The sequence below is a fragment of the Anolis sagrei genome, chromosome 1 (genome assembly GCF_037176765.1).
Source record: "Anolis sagrei isolate rAnoSag1 chromosome 1, rAnoSag1.mat, whole genome shotgun sequence".
In the NCBI taxonomy this organism is placed as follows: domain Eukaryota; kingdom Metazoa; phylum Chordata; class Lepidosauria; order Squamata; family Dactyloidae; genus Anolis; species Anolis sagrei.
Genome location: NC_090021.1, coordinates 316,115,127 through 316,137,370, shown reverse-complemented (window position 1 = coordinate 316,137,370; position 22,244 = coordinate 316,115,127). Strand labels below are relative to the sequence as shown.

The 22,244-nt window shown below is 40.2% G+C and overlaps 1 protein-coding gene across 2 annotated transcripts in view; it reads right to left on the bottom strand.

Annotated features, from left to right (window-relative positions):
- The window catches only part of SLC24A4 (solute carrier family 24 member 4), a 165,110-nt gene that overhangs the window by 13,594 nt on the left and 129,272 nt on the right, over positions 1–22,244 (bottom strand). Inside the window, exons 9-13 of one of the 2 annotated variants that reach the window (XM_060756555.2) lie at positions 21,257–21,310; positions 19,414–19,556; positions 6,098–6,267; positions 4,808–4,946; positions 731–897 (exon numbers count right to left, since the gene is read on the bottom strand). In XM_060756555.2, the coding sequence (XP_060612538.2) occupies positions 731–897; positions 4,808–4,946; positions 6,098–6,267; positions 19,414–19,556; positions 21,257–21,310 (673 nt within the window). The remainder of the gene's footprint in view (positions 1–730; positions 898–4,807; positions 4,947–6,097; positions 6,268–19,413; positions 19,557–21,256; positions 21,311–22,244) is intronic. The other variant, XM_060756561.2, reaches the window with a different exon arrangement.

Genomic DNA, 22,244 nt, shown 5'->3' with positions numbered 1-22,244 from the left:
GTAGAATAATCACAGGATGTCTTGAACCTACACCTGCTGATAGATTTTATAAGTTAGCTGGTATTGCCCCCCCCCCCTCCCAATGTGCGATGGAAAGTTGTGGCCAATTGCGAGAGAAATAAGTTGGACACTGTGAAAGCCACCCACTGCATGGCTATCAGCCTCCTCCCAGTAGACTTAAATCAAGGAAAAGTTTCATGAGAACCACCACTCCTCTAAATGTTCCTCCAGCAACAGCAAGAATATCCCCATGGGCAGCAAAACCAGGCAATTCCAACTGGATGCCCCCCATAAGGGTCTTCCTCCATGGGCAAACCAAGAATGGGCAACCTGGAAGTCTCTGAACAGACTCAGAAGTGGAGTTAGAAGATCAAAAGACAACCTGGCAAAATGCACTACCTAGAAGAATCCTCCACCTTGTGTGACTGTGGAGCAGAACAAACAACTCTGCACCGGTATGGTTGCCCAGAATGCCCTGCCTCATGCACAGAGGAAAAACTGTTTAAAGCTACAGACAATGTGGTCGATGTTGCCCGTTTTGGGTATAAAACTATTTAGCTGCTTGCGATCCCTACATTTTATCTGTTTTATACCAATTTATTTATACAATGCTTTTGATACAAAATAAAGTAAAATGTTATATTCTGCTTTTCCTTACACTTTTATTTTCAGTGTTACTTTAAAGTCAATTGTCCATGTTAAAAAAATAACTATTTTTGTATCTACTCACCAGCCACACCATAACATAGGAAAACATTGCAATCCATACAGTAGATAAGAGAAAGGTCAGCATGAAAAAATTCTCCCAGCGAGGTTTGCTGCAATTTGGGACGGTGAAAAAGAGGAGGAATATCAGTGGCCAGGTCAGAATCCATTTGAGTTTGTCCATTTTTCCTTCTGCATAAGAAGAAAGGGAGACAAAACATTTTTCCTTTGTACATTTAGGATTTAGGCACATCTATATGTCAGCATATTTAAATAATAATTTAGAGCAAGCAAGGCATAGTGGTTTAAGTATTGGACTACAGTTCTAGAGGCCAGAGTTGGAATCAATTTTCAGGCAACAAAACCCATTTGGTGACCTTGGTTGTGTCACATTTTCTCAGCCTCAGGGGAAGGAAAAGGCAAACTCCCTCTGAACAAATCTTTCAAAGAAATCCCCTGTTTCTGGCCTACAACTCCCAGAAATCTCAGCCAGTTTCTTAGCTTTTAGGATTTCTGAGAGTTGAAGGCCAAAAACATCTGGGGACCCCAGGTTGAGAACCACTGCGTGACCAAGGGCCAGTCAGCAAAGTTGCTGTGTGGAGACACTTATCAAGGGTGGCATTTGAATTCACTAAAGGCAAAGCAGAGAAGAAATAACTACTAACTATTATACTTCCTTATAATGGCATTTGCTTTGCTAAAGTAAAAGTAGCACTTATTTTTGTTTTAAATCTGGTCCTAAAGCAAAATTAGGGAGATAAGCCAGATACCAGCAGTGGACTGAATTCACATTACATTTTGGAGACAGACCATAAGTGATAAGTTTTCCAGAGAAGCACTATAGACAGGAAAAAATTTGGAGCCTTATCTGAGTGAGGGACATGGACATAGCCCGATCCCAGGGACTCCAAATTTTAATTTCTACTTAGCCGCACCAGTATTATTAAAGTCCTTGTGTAGGACAGCAGTGGAGGCAGTGGGAAACTAAAGTAATCTGTGAATTATCAAATCTGTAAATGCTTCACTAGCAAATGGGGAGGGATGACTGTAGTGTGAATGCAGTCATATCATTTGGCAAAGTCGGTAATTTCGGGAAGCAGATGCTGGAGGGTGGGCATTGGCAAGACATCAATAAGATCTGCATGTTGGTGTATTTCCCCAACTACTACACTTCTGCTAGTTAATTCGACGTGGTGAAGGACAGTGTTTAGAAAAATGTTTCTATGATAACCATGGTTGGACCAACATTCAACAAGTTTGGTTGGCTTTCATTTGGTTGGAATAAAGGACGCAAAATGTTTTGACCTCCAGCAAGACAACATAAATCTTTTGTTGACCCACAGAAGAACAGCCCTTATTGGTCTGTACTAACAAAATCACAACACAGATGTGTATAATAAAAAGAAGTCACAAGTAACAACATGATTCAAAATTACTAATCTCAAGAATAAAACTTCCAACAGTCTCACAAAAGAATGAATGAGTTGCTCAGGACGTATAGAATTTTATATTTTACTAAAACAAAAACACACTATGACACAGCACGTGAGATATATGTGCTGGATTCTGTATCACAAAATCACAAGTCGAACGCTTCCCAATAATAATAATAATAATAATAATAATAATAATAGTAATAATTTATTTATACCCCACTTTTTCTCTCCACAATGAAACTCAAAGTGTCATTGAGAACACTGCAAAAAAATGGAATTCCTGTATTTCATTTGTATCTTATCATATTTGGGACATACAAATAAAAAATGGTCAGGGGATTTGACAGAAACCCACTACTTTATCACAATCATTAAATACTCCTGCTTAATGTGTTGTGTATTTTATATGTTTTTATGTTGCCATGTGGCACTGAATTATTGCCAAACTGAAAGCTGTTCTGAATCCCCTTCAGGGTGGAGATAGATCGGGGTAAAAGTGCAGTACACAAATAAATAAATAAATAAATACTACTGAGCCACCCACTTAAGATATGGCAACCTACTGTGTTCATCACACGACAAAGGCTTCAAGTATAGGATGGAGATAGCTTGGAGTTAAAAAAAGCATTGCAAAGGGTTATCTTTTCAGATGCTTTCTAAGCTGGTTGAAAAGTGAATTTTTTTGCAAATTATTCAGATAGTGATGGGTAAAATGGTCAATTCTGTCGTGTGATGGTATTCGTCGTTCTCAGCTTTAAAATGATATAGTTAGGCAATTTGTGGGAGGAGCCGAAATGCCCCTTTGAGAAAAAGCTCCACCATTACTTATTGCTTAGCAGTATGTTGTCTTCCTTTCTGTCTCATGTACTTTCTGGGGGCCTTCCTCCCTTCTCTGTGTTGTGTGTACCATGTGTTACCTCTCCTCCTCTTTTTCTTTCCTTCCTTCTTCCAACACAGGGAAAGAAGGAGAGAGAAAGAGGAGGATCGCTGGAAGTGCGGCGAAAGGAGAGCCCCCAGACGCCTCCTACCCCCTTTTCCTCCTTTGGTTGACCTCAAGGGCTACCTTATCCAACCCCCTTCTTTCTGCCATGTACCAAAAGCATAATCAAAGCACCCACAAATAATGCCTCTGAATAATAAGAATAAGAATAAGAATAAGAATAGTTTGGATTATTGATGTCGCCATACCAGGTGACAGCCGAATTGACAAAAAACAACAGAAAACTCAGCCATTATCAAGACCTCAAAATCGAACTGCAAAGGCTCTGGCATAAACCAGTACAGGTGGTCCCAGTGATCTTCGGCACACAGGGTGCCGTGCCAAAAGACCTCAGCCGGCATTTGGACACAATAAACATTGACAAAATCACAATCTGTCAACTGCAAAAGCCACCTTACTTGGATCTGCGAGCATCATTCGAAAATACATCACACAGTCCTAAATGCCTGGGAAGTGTTTGACTTATGATTTTGTGATACGAAATCCAGCATATATATCTCGTTTCCTGTGACATACTGTGTTTTTATATCAATAATAATAACAATCAAAAATATGTTCCTAGTTTGTAAGTGTTATTTCCTGTTTAATTGTGTAGTCTTTACTTTGAAAGTAGTTGTGCTCCACAAACTTCACTTTTGTGCCCACACACTATGTTAAATTGGTGAAGACCCTACAAGATATTCAGTCATTGCGAAACTAGAGCAAAATGTGGTATAGCAGGGTGTCCCTCCTGCAAAAACAATAAACCTTTCCCATGTGTTTATGATAGAACCAATTAAGAAATAACATTTATAACCCAGGAACAAAAACCATAGTCCAGGAAAGGAGGTGTTTCTTTTCACAAATAAAAAAAAAGGGGGGGGGCAGTGGTGATGACAAATCAACTACCCATTTTACTCAGGAGTTCTTAGTTGATTTGCTACAATGTGATGGCAAATCAACTAAGAACTCCTGAATAAAATTGATAGTTTGCTAGTGTGTGATGGTAGTAGGAAAATCATCCTTTTAATTTCAAAACTAACTATGCCTGAGCTGTATGGTAATGTACTTTTCCAAACACTTGTTATGTTCAGTGGGATGAAGTCTCAAGTCACAATGACAAGCACTGTTGGCAATACATGACATCCTGCAGTAGCCAAAGCTCTCCTCTAGGTGGGATTAATCAAAATGCAATGATATATCTTTTGTTGACCCCAACTAAAGGTTGGGGTCAACAAAGCTGCCATATCTTTTGTTGACCCCAACTAAAGGTACCACTTCAATGCTGGCTTATATGTTATTATAATCAGTCATTTTTAGCTTAAGTTTACACATTTGTACAAGGTTTTCTTTGCAATCACTGTCTTGGCTTCTCATAATGAATCTTTAGGTTATTAATTTGTCAAAGAAGTGGAGAACAGAAAATTCTATTAGCTTCCTTGCATAACTACATTTCCCTAGGGTTGCAAAAGGAGAAAGAATGAATATGGAAGTAGGTTGTAGCCTTTTATCTACATTCTTTCAAATATTCTGCTCAGATGGAAAGCCTAAGGATGAGGAAGAAACTACAGAATTCCACAGCAGTACTGATGATTGAGTCTAAATCTTGAAACACTTGGGTTAGCTTCCCCAAAGTGGAAATAAATCCTTCTCTCTCGTTGAGTTCATCGTATCTTTTAAAATTTACCTGGAGGTGAAAATGGAGACAGATTAACGTGTTCAGTCTCCCCTTCTTGGTTATCAATGGGTATCGAGCCGTTTTCAATGTTCTCATGTTTGCCATTCTGTATCAGCTTGCCATTAGTCGAATGGATTAGTCGCTGCCGCTAGAAAGGGTGAAAATCAGTTCTAGTGAAAGCCATCTTAGCTGTTTTTGCTTGTTTGTTTACATTTGTTATATATTACTGTCCTGATCCCAACTCATCGTAAACATTTAAATGGATTTGCTAATTTGAGCTCTTTTATAATTAGGGTACAAGGATTTTTTTTCTAGCATGCTTAAGTATTTTTGTGGACTGTGTCTATTTATTTCAAACTGGAGTCCCTTTCCCTATGTTTTCCTCTTTAAGCCAAGAGGTATCAAAAGTCCTCTCCCCACTTGACATCAGCTCATTGTAATAGGTTTACTGTGAGATGGGATCTTTTGTATCCTCTGAGTGGCACACCAGCATTAACATGAAGTCAGATGGTCCAGCCTGATCGTTGCTTGCCTTAAGCTGTTGAATTCTCTTCCTTCATTAGTATACCAGTGACAGAGATAAGTGTGTATTTAAGAAGATCATGTTCTGCCTCTACTGAAGCTTCTCCCCACCCCCGTCTCTTTGTTTGACTCTTAATCAGCCATGTTGTAACCCAGCCATGGGGAATACAAGGCCCTCCAGATATGGCTCAGGTATAACACCCATGAGCCTGACCTATGGTCATTGAGGTTGATAGATGTCAGAATCCAACAATAACTGAAGGGACACAGATAACAAAGGTTCTTGGCATGGAAGATGGAGCGACAGCACCTCCCCGGCCGGAGCTGAGCACAGCCTCCAGATGCCGGAGATGGAAAAAGATGGGAAAGCCTATACTTCTGCTTATATATTATCTGTCCTTGTTAATTGTATAATAGCATTGAATGTTTGCCATAAATGTATTTTGTAATCTGCCCTGAGTCCCCTCGGAAAGACAGAGCAGAATATAAGTGAAGTATATTATTATTATTATTATTATTATTATTATTATTATTATTTTATATAGTATTTCACACAGAGCATGTGCTCTGTGCATTCTCTCCTCACCTTAAAACATCATATTTTAAAACTTCTATTCCCTTTGTAAACAAAGACATTTTGAGAAAGAGATTATTCTGCAAAGCACCACACAGGTTGATTGCTACATAAACAATGCATAAAAATTGCATTTGTTTATTAGTTTGAAAAAGAATTGAGTTACCCATTAACATGAATTAGTTTTTTCTTTGCAGACTCACCTCATTGATAATGAGCCTGCTTGCCATCCGTAGCCTGGTCCTTGGCCCAAATTTGTTGGTAATCATTATTCGCAAGCCAGCTTCGGGAAACCGGTATTTTGGAGGACTGGAACAAATGATCTCATCGACCATCACCACGGAACTTCGGCCGTACTGTTGTGTCCCCTTCACTATTGACCACAATGCCAATGGTTAGCTATACAACTTGCTCCCCTCTCTATGCCTATATATATATCAATGTTTGCTTCAAGGGTAATGCAAGCCTGAAAAACCTGAAATCATTGGATTTCGATCGACAGCCAGTTTAAGTTGCATGTCAATAAGTGCAATTTGGCATCTTTGTTTGAAACCTTACAGATTTCGATGGATCCAGGATGCTTTTTGCTCACAAGCCCTTCATCCTGTCTCACTAATGTCTTTTGGCTCAAATTATAATAATTGCTACCTTTTTAGAATGTGTTTACTGTATGAAATTGACTTTTTAGGCCATTTATAATAATACAAGTTTAAAATAAAGGCTGTGATCCATCCAAAGGTCACTCACAGTAATTTCAAATTTTAAAAAATCTAAGCACATGCTCCATTTTCTTTCAGCAAAATCTATAGATCTCAAAAGAGCTTAATTTGTATAGACTGAGAATAATAATAAGGATTATGATAGAAATAATAAAAGCAGAAATAAGCTAATAACCAAAGCGCTGAAAATTAGTGAGGCTCTTTGACAAAACTATAAGTAAGTTCATGGTCTGTTCATTTAAAAAACTGATATTGGTTTATAATCTCTCAACCACAACTACCATTTTAGGGATAATGTTGCCTCTACCTTCATTATGCTATGCCAAGTCACTGTGCAGCTTAGTAAAAGCTTGTTTTAATGGATTTGTGATAATTTATATTAAATTGAGAGCTTGACACTACGCTAAACTCTATTTCTAAACCCAGAGATAAAACATGCAAACCTGAGAATTAATAAAAGGAAAATATAACAAATGCATGCAAGTAGTACAACAAATGCTATCAGCTAGACAAAGGAAGCACAGTAAGGCTTAGCAGACAGGAGATGTGTGGTGTTAGATTACACACTGAAGTTAAGTAAAATATGATCCCCAGAGGAAAAAAGAGGTGGGAGTGAGGGAGAAAGGAAGGGATTGAAGGGCAATACCATTCTTTATTGCCCTAGTTACAAAATTGGATAAATATACACACATACACATATTTACAGAAGGTTACTTACGTTGAGAGCAAAAGGAAATTTTAGTTTGTGGGGGAAAACAATTAAACAAACCATTAGTGCATAATTTCAGACTGAAAGCACTGGAGAAGAATCCAGCTCAAGCAAAGGAATAAGATAAGGTTCCTCATAAAAACCAACACGGGACGATGGCATGCCTGTTATTACAAACACAGATAAGTCAGAAGAAAGAGATGAGGAAGAAGTCCCAAGTAACCATTTGTTCCAAACTTTGTGTGCATCTGCACTGTAGAATTGATGTAGTTTGGCACCACTTTAACTGCTATTGCTCAATGCTATGGTCTGGTAGGAGTTGTAGTTTGGTGAGGCACAAGCACTCTTTGGCAGAAAAGGCTACAGATCATGTAAAACTATAATTCCCACAGTTCCATAGCATTAATCCATGTTAGTTAACGTGCTGTCAAATAGCATGAAGTCTACAGATGTACCATGCATCCTGGACAAAAAAGAAGCACAGTCAGCCCTTTAGATCTGTTGACGTTAGGAACACAGAACCACCCTGAAAGTGAAAAATCACAAATGAAGAAATTGATATTTTTTTAACTCATAGCATACCTCTCTAGAAATGTCTAAGTGTTCCATCATGATTTTATGGTCAACTTCAACTGGAAGTCACTGGAGATCTGATCTTTGGCCAAATTACACTGAACTAGAGATTCCTAAAGAAGTCTTCTCTTTAGAAAACTCTAGGTTAGTGGTTCTCAGCTTGGGCTCCCCAGGTGTTTTTGGCCTTCAAATCCCAGAAATCCCAGCCAATTTACCCACTTGTTAGGATTTCTGGGAGTTGAAAGCCAAAAACATCTGGGGAGCCCAGGTTGAGAGCCACTGCTCTAGGTCTTCCAGCATGACCAGAGGAAATTAACAATAGACTCAGGCTAGGGGATCTAGAGACACTTTAAGCAAATCCATGATCATCACTGGCCAACCAAAACAAATTTCTTGGTGTCTTGGTTTTTAGGACTATTCCTGGAATTATTTGGAGTGCTGAATCGAAAACTTGCATAGACTGCATCAGCTCTAGTTTCTTAGATATGGTAATCGTGATTTTCTTTGGACAACTAGATGGTGATTGGCAGTTGGCATACATTCTGTATCTCAAAAAGTAGAGATGAGAGAGGGAAACCGATGCCATTTTTGGAATCAGGTCAAATACACCCAGAATCAGAGCTAATGTTTGAGGTACCAAAATGTGTATTGTTCAGTGTAATCAAATCCACAACTGATAAAACCACAAATATCGAAAGTCAACAGCACTATATTTTGCAGAAATTCCCTAGAGGTAAGTCCAAATGGCAGGTTCCTACCTGCTGCTTATGCAATTCACTTCTCAGCTAGTTGCACAGAGAGGAAACAATACCTCGGAGTGCTGAGGAAGAGATCCGAACTTGGGCTGAGTTTGCAAATACCAGCTATCTAGCTTGCGCAGGCAATCTAATGAACGGGGGAAGCAGCAAAGTGGACTGTTTGACTTCGAGAGTGAAGGGGCAAAACGTTTTGGAACATTATCCTGTGCATTAGCTTCCTGCAAGTAGAAAAGAAGCACAACAGGGAGCAGACTGGGTTAGAACCCGTTCATTTGCTGTGCTAGTTATGATTAATATTGAAACCCAGATTTAAAAGACTCAGTGTGGTGCATTGGTTTGAGTGCTGGACTATGACTCTGGAGACAAGTTTCTTCTCAGCAATGGAAAAACATTGGGTGACCTAAGGAAAGTCATACTTTTTAAGCGTCGGAGAGAGGCAAAAGCAACCCCCATCAAACAAATCTTCCCAAGAAAACCCTATGATAGAGTCTCCTTAAAGTTACCATAAGTTAGAAATGACTCAAAGGCACACAACAAGAAGAACAGCAGAAAATTACAAACAACACTTTCATTACAACTTAACAAGAAAACAAATAAAGTCAGCCCCCACATTTGCTAGGGTTAGGAGCACCATAAAGGTGGTGAAAAATGCAAATACAAAGCCTTTTTAAAAATTAAGAAAGCACCTCTCTAGGGATTTCTACACGCTCCAGGATGACTCTTATGGTCAACTTCTGGGGGACATAGACCACCGAGTCACACTGAAGGACCTAGAGATCCTAGACAGAACATTTTAAATGAAATCTGTGAATAATCAAATCTGCAAAAGTCAAACCCACAAATGTGGAAGGCCAGTTGTAAGTATAAAACACAATTAAAAACACAAAAATCAATTTAAGACACAATTAAAAAAGCACAACAAGACAAGACAAACCCAGCACCCCGCTAATTTTCTGTTCTTCAGTGAGCTTTGTTTGATCAAGCAGTTTATTAAAAAGTGTAGTCCGTTCTACCATTTCAAGATTCAACCATACTATTGTGCTGCATACATATGCTAAAAAGCATCTTGTGACCAAATATGTAACGGTACTACTTATTTGGACTTTACCACACTCCAACGTGTATGACAGTCTAGCTAGGAGTGTGGGTCAGAAGTGTGTGGCCTGCTTCTTTTAGGCACGTCATGACAACACTTGCTTTATAAATGCATAAACTATATATTGGGGATCTGAGAACATAGCTTCCCATTAATATTCCAGAACTGAACTCTGATTATAGCACATGTTTCTGGAATGCCAAAAGGCATTCTGAATACTCCCCAGGTCTGGACCATTTGTATCCAGGAGTGCAGATAACAAAAATCACAAGGGTACACTGTATATGCAACAGAAGCTTTGAAAATATTAGATTAAAAAAAAACCCAAAACCAATTACTGCCTTTGATGGTAAAACCTTTGTTATTTAAACCAACTTTAAAAATCAACAAGTGCTTAAACTAGAACCAGAATGTAAAACAGAGGGTTTTTAGATTATGACTATAACAACTGACAAAAGGCAACCAAGGCTGTACTTTATCTATATAAATAAAAATGTAATGCTCATTTGTGGGATTAACATAACTCAAAAACCACTGGACAAATTGACATCAAATTTGGGCACAATACACCTATCAGGCCAATGAGTGACCATTACTCATAAAAACACTGAAAAACACAGCAGAAGAGACTTAAAAAGCCAAAAGGCAATATACAAATACAGTAAATAAATAAATAAATGCACATAACCACATAAACACACATATGCACAAACAAAACACATATACACAGACTGGGCCACAGCAATGCGTGGCAGGGGACAGCTAGTAAATAATATTATTGACCATCAATAAGATGGTTGAAGCATATTACAGCCTTCTGAAAACAAGTGCCTTCCAAATTTATTTGGCTTCAGTTCAGGATGGTCGTGCTTAGATATGCCATACTGTCTTAGCCTTACCCCTTTTGATTTGTAACGAAGCGTGAGTATATGTGCGAAAATACTAGTCTGACAGAGGTTGATAAAGCATTTCTGGTATAATATTTGTCAGCCTGAATTATGATGACTGGGAATAATGGGATGGTGATCCCAAACCTCAGGATGAAGCCTGTTTGTGGGGAAAGCCATTTCAATGCTTTAGGTAAAAGCCTAAATACTAAGAAATACAGAAATACTAAGCACCATTAAGTATGATTATTACAAGAGGAAGAATCGGCTACAAGTGCACATCACTGGATTCTAATGAAAGAGAAAATTGCGGTGTTTTCAAAGAGATAATCTTGTTAGGAAAGCATATTTCTCCAGGGCACTTCTTCAGTGGTGTCTCTGGAGTGTGCAACACGTCAGTGAAAAGCAACACAGAAGCAATAGCAGATTTGCCACTCACTATGGAGCTTATTATTCTGAGTGCTAACGATGCTGAGGAGTGAAAACTAAAGTGCCTGAGTGGCAGGATGCATGGAGGATGGTCAGAAAACTATAGAATGGGCTCAAAATTCTGTGAAATTCCAATGGGATTTTGGCCTGCATCAATAGGAGTATAGTGTCTAGATCCCCATGCTCTATTCTTCCTTGGTTAGACCACATCTGGAATATTGTATCCAATTCTGGGTACCACAATTGAAGAGAGATATTGACAAGCTGGAATGTGTCCAGAGGAGGGCGACTAAAATGATCAAGGGTCTAGAGAACAAGCCCTATGAGGAGCAGCTTAAAGAACTGGGTATGTTTAGCCTGAAAAAGAGAAAACAGAGGAGACATGATCGCCATGTATAAATACATGAGAGGAAGTCATAGGGAGGAGGGAGCAAGCTTGTTTTCTGCTGCCCTGAAGACTAGGATGTGGAACAATCGCTTCAAACTACAAGAAAGGAGATTCCATCTGAACATGAGGAAGAACTTCCTGACTGTGAGAGCTGTTCAGCAGTGGAACTCTCTGCCCCGGAGTGTGGTGGAGGCTCCTTCTTTGGAAGCTTTTAAACAGACGCTGGATGGCCGTCTGTCAGGGGTGCTTTGAATGCAATTTTCCTGCTTCTTGGCAGAGGGTTGGACTGGATGGCCCATGAGGTCTCTTCCAACTCTATGATTCTATGAAGAAAGCCTTAAACTGTGCAAATACAACACATTTTCCCTTAGCTCCTAAGAAAGCCCCAACTCTTGCTTTGCTGCTTTAGGCTAATGCTCTTTGCACCTTGACATTGTATATGAGCATCAAGATGTGACCTGGGTAACCAGAGACACTAGTGCTATGCATCCTAGCTGAATAAGATGGAACCATGCCAATTAAGGTGGAATCATAGTAGTGGAAAGGGGTCCCTGACCCACACAAAGGTATGCATGCTATAATGTTTGGGCTTTGGCACATCAAGGGCTGGGCTTTAGCACAGCAGGTTGACAGTTCAAAACCCAAGTCTGGGTGAGCTCCTGGCCTTTAGCCCACCTTCAGCCTCCCTAGTGGTTTCAAAAGCAACAATGTGAGTAGATAAATAGCTACCCTTAATAGGGGAGGTAATTAACGCACCCATAAGGAAATGCCGGAAAAAATGCCAGCGATTTGATCAAGGAGGACGTTTACAGACAAAACCTTTTGACAGGGAAAAGTGGAGCGACAGTCCCGGTGACTGGAACTGAGCACAGCCTCCAAGATGCTGAAGATGGAAAAGCCTATATATTCCTCTATCTATGTACAGTTGTATGTCTTGTCAGTGTATAACAGCACTGAATGTTTGCCATATATATGTTCTGCAGTGCGCTCTGTGTCCCCTTCAGGGTGAGAATAATAATAATAATAACAATCTGTCAACTGCAAAAGGCCACCTTACTTGGATTTATTTATTTATTTATTTCATACACTTCTACCCCGCCCTTCTCACCCCCGAGGGGGGACAGGGTGGCCTCACACAAGCACCGTACAATGCTATCACCATATAAATAATCAACGAATACATTAAAACAATTCATTAAAACAATATATTAAGCACGCCAGTTAAAACCAAATCCAAGTCTGGGTTAATTCAGTGTCACGGGTTCCCTAAGTCTTCTTTTCAGTTGCTACTACCCACTAATTGCATCATTCGAAAATACATCACACAGTCCTAGACGCTTGGGAAATGTTCGACTTGTGATTTTGTGATATGAAATCCAGCATATAGATCCCGTTTGCTGTGACGTACTGTGATTTTGTGTCAGTAAAATAATCTTTATTTATATTGTGCTACCACCTCCCAAAAGGGACTCGGGGTGGCTTATAAGGCACTACAAGTGTAGTATATAACATAAACAACACATGAGAATAAAAACAATATCACATAAAAGTTATAAAAACAACCACTATTGGAGAAGGGCGGAATATAAATACTGTAAATAAATAAATAAATAAATATTTTGTTTTTAAACAGTTGCAAGACTGCCATTTTTGCTAGAACAGAAAAGAAGGCTACTCCACTGGAAATGGTTGTCACAGCTGACCTGTCTTCTGGACAAAACCACTGTGGTTATTTTATCACTGAGGGTTTCTACTGACTAACTAGGAATCAAAGCCAAAAGTATGTGGGTCATCACAACAAAACAAACATACAAAAAAGGGGATTTCCAGACACTGTGTTATTACTGTCAGAACATGGACATTAGTAGCAAATGATCAAATCTTCACTTTTTGAGTATAAGGTTTGTCTCTGAAATTGGATTTTTCTCTGGGTGAGAAGCTATATATATGAAATATGAGAAAGAAGTAATAGTAGCTTTTATGTTTTCGCCAGTTGTAGCTCTCGAAAGCAATAAAAGTTACAAGCTTCAAAGGCAGCTCTGCAGCCTGTGAACCTCCCAAGTAATAGAATTCCTGCCATCAGGATGCAGAAGGCAGTCGACAGAGAGCAGGTGCTCTTTGTTAGAAAATTATTAGACTTTGCACTCATATCCTGGGGAAGATTAAGGTGAGATCCAAGCCCCACTGACCCAGGAGAGGTGTTAACGGACAACCTACACATCCTTGCTAGATGTAACACAACAAGTTAGAAATATGACCTGCGCTGGCAAAGTCTTGACCGGAGCAAAGTGAAATTTCACTCCAAGGAAGTGTGAAACAGACTATTCTGAATAACAAAAAAGCAATGTTTTTGGGGGAAGAAGGAGGGGGTAGGGAACTTGTCTTCTATGTTTGTGGGAAGGAGAAATGCAAACATGTCACTGTATATATTAAACAAGGCTAGTAGCTTCATTCCAAGCTGAGCTTATTTACCGAAATCTTATAAAAGAGAGTTCTCCAAGCTGAAGTCTTCAAGACGTATTGGACCATGACTTCCATCATCCCTAGTTAGCATGGACAATGGCCACTGCAGAAGATTGTGCAATGTGGATGTGCAATGTGTTGTTATGTCTTGGGAAAATCAGCAAAATTAAAGCAACAAGCCAAAAGTAAAAAATAAAAAGAAGGATATATCAAATGCTGGACTTTTTCTTTATGTAAGAATGGAATCCACCATCAGGGGGTACTAAATTTCCATTGCAGCACCCCAAAACTTGTTTTAGAGGGCTGGGAAATTTCCCCAGAGCATTTTTTCAGCACCAGAGAGATATGCAGCAGGGAAAGGCCACAAATCCCTATGCTACTGCAAGTGTCACATTGCCACTTGACCGTATTTCTTTTCCTCATTTTTCTCACTGTTTCAAACTCTAATTGGAGTTCTCACCTCAATAGGATCTCAATGTGATTCTAAGCTTCTTTTTGTGTGTCAGGAGCAACTTGAGAAACTGCAAGTCACTTCTAGTGTGAGAGAATTGGCCATCTGCAAGGACTTTGCCCAGAGGATGCCCGGATATTTGATGTTTCACCATCCTTGTGGGAGACTTCTCTCCTGTCCCTGCATGGGGAGCTGGAGCTGACAGAGGGAGCTCATCCGCACTTTCTCTGGATTCGAACCTCCAACCTGCTGGCCCAAAGATTTAACCCATTATGCCAGGGGCTGCATCAACAGGAGTACAGGGTCTAGATTAAGGGAAGTCATAGACCCATTCTATTCTGTTCTGGTCAGACCTCACCTGGAGTACTGTGTCCCATTCTGGGCACTGTAATTCAAGAAGGATTTTGACAAGCTGGAATGTGTCCAGATAAGGTTGTCCCAAATGATCAAAGGTCTGGAAGTCAAGCTCTACGAGGAGTGGCTTGATGGACCTGGGTATGTTTAGTTTGCAGAAGGCCGAGAGTGGATATGATAGCCGTGTTTACATATTTGAAATGATTTTTGTTTCCTGCTGCTTTAGAGACCAGGACACAAAGCAATGGATTCAAACTGCAAGAAAAGAGTTTCTGTCTAAACATTAGGAAGACCATTAGTATGAGATGGTCAACAGAGCAACATGCTGCCTTGGAGCATGGTAGAGTCTCTTTCTCTGGAGATTTTTAAATAAAGGCTGGATGGGTCCTCTGCCAGGAGGGCTTTAATTGGGTATTCCTGCATGACAGAATTGGGGTGGACTGAATGACCCTTGTGGTCTCTCTTTCAATTTATTTATTTACAGCTTTTATATTCCGCCCTTCTCACCCCACAGGGGACTCAGGGCGGATTACAGTGTACACATATATGGCAAACATTCAATGCCAATTTTTGACATACAAACATATACAGACATACACAGAGGCTATTTAACTTTTTCTGGCCGCCAGGGGAGCTGTCGCTTTCATCGTCCATCTGCAACGCTGATGAAGTACTTCCGCATTCCCCGCATGCTTCCCCACTGGAATGCTTTGCTGGAGTCTTCTTTATGGCCTCATAAATTAGTTAATTTAGCCTCCCCTCACTTTAAGGTGGTACCTAATTTTCCTACTTGACAGATGCAACTGTCTTTCGGGTTGCAAAGGTCGACAACAGGCTACACAATTGGTTGGAAACCCACTCCAACCCGGGCTGGCTTCGAACTCATGACCTTTTGGTCAGAGTGATCTTAATGCAGCTGACACTCAGCCAGCTGCACCACAATCCTGGTGTTCTTTCAACTCTATGATTCTGTTATTCTCATGACATCTTGTGTGAAAGATGAATACAGTGTTCCCACACTTATTGCGGGGGTTCCATTCCAGGACCACCTGCGATAAGTGAAAATCCGTGAAGTAGGGAAGTCATATTAATTTTAGTATTTATACATTATTTTATATACTTTATATATTATTTTCTTACCCGCACTTCCTTACCCACCTCCTGGCCCATCCCAAGGGCACCTGCCTTCCTCCCTGGCCTCCTCAGAGCCTCCCGAGCCACGCAGGCAGCAGCAGGCCAGGGAGGCAGGCCTTCCCCACCACGCCTCAGGCGGCCGCACTTCTGGGGTCCCTGGCCTCCCTTTGACATAAATATTTAATATTTAAAATTTTAATATTTTCAAAAACTCACGAAACAGTGAGTCCACTAAAAGCGAACTGCTAAGTAGCAAGGGAACACTGTATTATGTATACAAGATTGGGTTTCCAAGTTACTCTGTAAGGGCTAAAGTATCAGAGAAAAATGTATAAATTCTCCTCCATAGAGAATCAGTGAAAAACAGCAACAAGGAAAATAGAAAAGAAAAAGGATTGATGTACTTAATAATTTGACTAATTGTTTCATTGCCATGTTGTGACTAGAGAAAGAGTTGCTTCTTTCATTGCTAGGTTCAGAAAGTCAAGAAAGACTTCACCAGTCTCTTTGCTATTACCTCCTCTCAGGGGTTGGTGGGAACTTCACTGACAACCCATGAAAAGCAACATATTCTGCTCCTCAGGGCGCCAGTAATTGCTTCTCTTGACACAGCAGGACACCAAAATGCTAGAGAACCCTCTCCACACTTGAATCCCACATTCGTACAAATGACTATGTTGTCCTGCTGATCCTCACTCAGCAGTCACACATTAACACTGAAATGAGTATCCATCTGTTCCACACTCTACTGTTTTACTACTGTACTCTTCCAACTGTATTAGGGAACCCTGTCCACACTGACTTGCCCGCCTGCCAGGCCCAGAAAGTTACAGGAGTCTATTTTGCATATTCTAAGATTCATATTCATTTCATGTAGAGTACTGGCTTATTGGTACTTTATAGTTGCCCTGCATGAACCTCCAGCACAACTGCAATCATATGAAACATCCTCACAGGAAGCCTTTCAATGAAGCTTGTTTCCTACCCCACCTTTCAGGACAGAGTTTGGCAGAGTTAGGATGGAAACATGGGCTTCAAGGAGAAAGACAACACTTATGGAACAACTGGAAACAACTGAGAGATATTATAATTAACCTATGTATAAGAAAGAACATAAGAAAAGCCACACTGGATCAAACCTATGTGGCTCTATGTTCTTTTCACACAATGGCCAATCTCCTAGAAGTCAACTGGCAGGACTTAAGTGCAACTTCATCCTCTTATTCCATTCCCTGGCAACAGATAAACACAGGTGTACTGCTTCTGATCCTGGAGGCGATTAGTCAACTGTCCTGACTGGAAGCCACCGATGGCCCCAATTCTCCATAAATACATCTACCGTATATACATGTGTATATGTCCAGAAATTTTACTTACACATGACCCAAAAAATCTGAGTCAACTTGTAGAGTGGCAAAAGACAGGGGCTTAGTCCATCCTGGGAGAACCTAAATGCAGCACAGGCTGTCTTCTACTCTCTCTAATATGGTGCCAGTTCTGGCCTTTTTGAATGCTTGGGTGGGGAAACAGTGGTGGTTTTTTGGCACTTTTCTCAAAAGAGCACAGAGAGAGTAGATGGGGTTGGGGGGGGGTTTAATGGGGTTGGGTGTTGTTTTTTAATTTTCCCAGGACAAAGCTCTTGTCTTTTGCCACCCTATCCGCAGGTCATATCAAAATACATAATGAGTTGCTGTAAGTTTTTTGGGCTGTATTTTATTTATTTATTTATTTATTTCCAATATTTCTATCCTGCCCTTCTCAACCCCCAAGTGGAGACTCAGGGCGGCTTACAAACCGGCCACACAAATATCAACATGTTAATACAGTAAACAAAACATTAATAAAACATTAAGTTAAAAACACATTAAACACATTGTCATCAACCATATAGCCAATTTCAGTCCAATTCAACATCCAAGGAGCTGTCATGCTTGCTGTCCAAAGGCCTGGTCCCAGAGCCATGACTTAACCTTCTTCCTAAAAGAAAGGAGGGAAGAAGCCGACCTGATCTCACTGGGGAGTGAGTTCCACAGGCGTGGGGCCACCGCCGAGAAGGCCCTGTCCCTCATGCCCGCCAAGGACATTTGTGAGGCTAGCGGACTGAGAGCAGAGCCTCCCTGGACAATCTTAAGCTATGAGGTGGGACGTAGAGAGAGATACATTGGCCATGTTCTAGAAACATTCTCTCCTGATGTTTCACCTGCATCCATGGCAGGCATCCTCAGAGGTTGAGAGGTCTGTTGGAAACTAGGAAAATTGGGTTTATATATCTGTAAAATATCCAGGGTGGGAGAAAGAACTCTTGTTTGTTGGAGGTAGGTGTGAATCTTTCAATTTACCACCTTGATTAGCATTTAATGGCCTAGCCTGGACATTCCACAGATATATAAACCCCATTTCCCTAGTTTCCAACAGACCTCACAACCTCTGAGGATGCCTGCCATAGATGCAGGTGAAACTTCTAGAACATGGTCATAGAGCCCGAAAAACTTACAGCAACCCAGTGATTCCAGCCACGAATGCCTTCGAAAATCCATGAAAATCCATAATAATGGCTCCAAACCCTTTCCTCAACTGTTTACTTATATACAAGTATATATGAAAGTTTCATTTTAAAGTCAGCCAGGTTGTTGGCCATCACTGTAACCTGAGGCAATGCATTCTACATATTAATTATGCACTGTATGAAAAGGTTTTTCATTTTATCTGTCTTGAATCTCCCCCATTCATTTTCAGTGAATAATTTTAGGTTCCAGTGCAACAAAAGAGGGAGAAAAACTTCTCCTTATCTACTTTCTGCAGGCTATGCATAATTTTATATATCTTTTGTAATGGATTCTGTTACTTTTTTCCTATCTAAGACAAACAGTCCCAAACACTTTAACCTTCCTCATAAGTGAGTTGCCCCATTCCCTTTACCATTTTGGTTGCCTTTTATTGCTTTGTGTGTTGATCTCTCAAATTCTTTCAAGCAGAGTGTGGCATCATTGTGCCCTTTTCTACACCTTTTCCAGTTCTACAGTTTCCTTTTTCAGGTGTATTGATGTGAACTATCCACAGATGGTCAGACTACAGATTTATAAAAAGACAAGAAGCTAAATATCCTTAATGCACTAGACCCCGTTTCATCTTGAAAATTAAGTAGAAACAGCACTAGTTAGTACTTGAAAAGGAGACTACCAACAAACACCTAGGTGATGTAGGCTGCATTTCAGAGGAAGGAACTGGCAAAAACATGTCTGAGTATTCCTTACCTAAGAAAACTATGAAATTTATAGAGTCTGTATAAGTCAAGAGTGACTTAATCCACATACATACATACACATCATGATACTGCTAATTTAATTTTCATTAGCTTTCATGCCCAGGATATAACACCTGCCAGGTATAATAATCCTTCAAAGGCTCAGTCTGAAAGTCCAAGAGGAGGGAGAAATAGACACCTGAAAAATACATTATTTTATGCAAGGATATGGAAGTTGGAGAATGTATGAACCACCAACAGAAAGCAATGTTTCATGTGAACCTTCTGTTTGGCTCCTGTCTGCTTAGCCTTACCTTTCCACAGCAATGGTATTGAAGGGTCATCATGACCAATGTCATAAGAGTCATTACCATCTTCCAGTTCGCTGTTGACAGTGTTGCCATTCCCAACATTCATGCTTTTTATAGTAAAGAAACTCTGCATCTTCACATTGTACCTAAAAGTATAAAGGGAAATTTAAGTTAGCAAAACCCTGAAAGGTCACTATTTTTTTTATAGCTGTGGTCATTGCACACTGCCACAATTACACCCAGTAGCCCAAATCCAATTGGCTGGCCCCAGTAGAAGTGGGTGTGCAGATCTGATTGTTGAATGGAGGCTTAAGACACAAGTAAAAACCCACTGACTATACTCCAGTTGCAACTACAGGCAGTCCCTGAGTTACAAACATCTGACTTACAAACAACTCATAGTTAAGAACGGAAGTGAGACAACAGGAAGTGAAAGAAATCTACTCCTAGGAAGGGAATTTCACTCCTGAAAGAGTTATCATGGGGAAAAAGTTGTCTCAAAGGAATCTTTATTACCAATCCTTGTTTCCTTGTTTAACTGGGTGAATCTGGTTTAGCCCTAGAATTACTGAATCATAGAGTTGGAAGGGACCTCATAGGCCATCCAGTCCTACCCCGTGCCAAGAAGCAGTACAATCGTGTTCAAAGCACCCTCCACAGATGGCCCTCTAGCCTCTGTTTAAAAGCCTCCAAAGAAGGAGCCCCCACCACACTTCTGGGTAGAGAGTTCCACTGCTGAACAGCTCTCACAGTTAGGAAGTTCTTCCTAATGTTCAGGTGGAATCTCCTTTCCTGTAGTTTGAAGCAATTGCTCCGTGTCCTAGTCTCCAGGGCAGCAGAAAACAAGCTTGCTCCCTCCTCCATATGACTTCCCCTTGCATATTTATACATGGCTATCATGTCTCCTCTTAGTCTTCTCTTCTGCAGGCTAAACATGTCTAGCTCTTTAAGCTGCTCCTCATAGGACTTGTTCTCCAGACCCTTGATCATTTTAGTCACTCTCCTCTGGACACATTCCAGCCTGTCAATATATCTCTTCAATTGTGGGGACAATTGCGGAGTCTGCCTGAAACTCCAGAGTAACCTTGCATGATCAAGTCTGATTTGGACTGATCTGCTGTCCACGCAGGGCACTCAGAAGTCCAGGAGAAATGGGATGGATCATGCCTGTGTCACTACTGCTCCCAGTTACCTACAGTGCTCTGTGTGAGAGCCTAGCCTTTGCAGGTGCCTGTGCAAACATGACCAGAAATGCAGTGGGGATATTGGCTCCCTCCTTCTTTCTGGTTGTGTGTGCATCTCTGCTAAAGTCAGAACATGGCAAAGGTGAAAGCCAGGAAGTCACATGGCACTATGTTGCCATCTGGGAGGATTGCCATAAAAATCTATCTAACATGGAGAATGCAACAGCTTTATAACAGGAATGTGAGATATTATGATTTACCTAAGTTATTGTGCAGCATCTATATAAATAAAAATGTAATGTTCGTCTGTGGGATTAACATAACTCAAAAACCACTGGGTGAACTGGCACCAAATTTGGAGACAATGCATCTATCAGGCCAACGAGTGACCATCACTCATAAAAACACTGAAAAATACAGAAGAGACTTTAAAAGCCAAAAAAACCCCAAAAATTACATTACAATGCATGCGCAAAACCACATATATACATGTGCACACATATATACACTTATACACAAATATATACACACACATATACGCACAAAAAACACATGTACACAGACTCGGCCACAGCAACGCATGGCAGGGGATGGCTAGTTAAGTATATATTTTAACACGACATACAGACACACAAAGAACAGAAGAAGTGAAGAAAACTTACTTCATGATAAGTATGTAGAATGTGTACATAATGATGAGTATAAGGCTTTCCCACCTCAAAGAAATAAACAGTAAGAAAATTAGTAGTGTACCACCTGATAAAACTGGATATGCCGATAAGGCATATGTTCTAAGCGGGAGGAGCACAGTCAATATCATGATCAATATTTCCCATCTTTTGTGTGTGTGCACACCTCAGTTTTTAGAAACTTTAATGGTCCATCTTTTTACTCCTTGCTTTTTTCTTTTTGCTGTCAGTGTCTTTTTCTCAGTACAGCCCATTCAAATGACATGGTGATTTCTAAGTCTCCCTGTGTCAAATCTCTTTCCCCCCATTTGTTTCCTTGGATGTCTTGATTTACTTTGTCATTACTTTATTCACCATCTCTAATTAATTCATTCATTTAGAGCCCACCCTTCAGCCAAAAAGGCTCCCAGAGCAGCTAACAAAGTATTAATTTGACAGTTCTCTGGCTTACAATGTAAAAAGAGAGGAAAATTAAGTAAAAGTGAGTGGCAATGCAGGGAAACGTACAACACATTCTGGGTGTTCTTCTCTTTCTATCCTCAAAGAGATGGAACCATGGCACTTAAAGTGGAATCATAGTGCTATAACGTTGTAGTGTGGAAAGGTCTCATCTTCATTGGCAGATAGGGAGGTCTCATAGCATTAGAGACTATCTGTTTTGTGTGCTCAATAGTTTACTTCCATTTCAATATTGATTTTACTATATATGCATTTGTATTAATTTGTAAGCCAACTTAAATATTTTAGGAAGAAGTTGACAAATGTGCAGTGATACTACTACTACTACTACTAGTAGTAGTAGTAGTAGTAGTGATAATAACAACAATAATAATTGTATTGTCGAAGGCTTTCATGGCTGGAATCACTGGGTTGTTGTAGGATTTTCAGGTTATATGGCCATGTTCTAGAAGCATTCTCTCCTGATGTTTCGCCTGCATCTATGGCAAGCATCCTCAGAGGT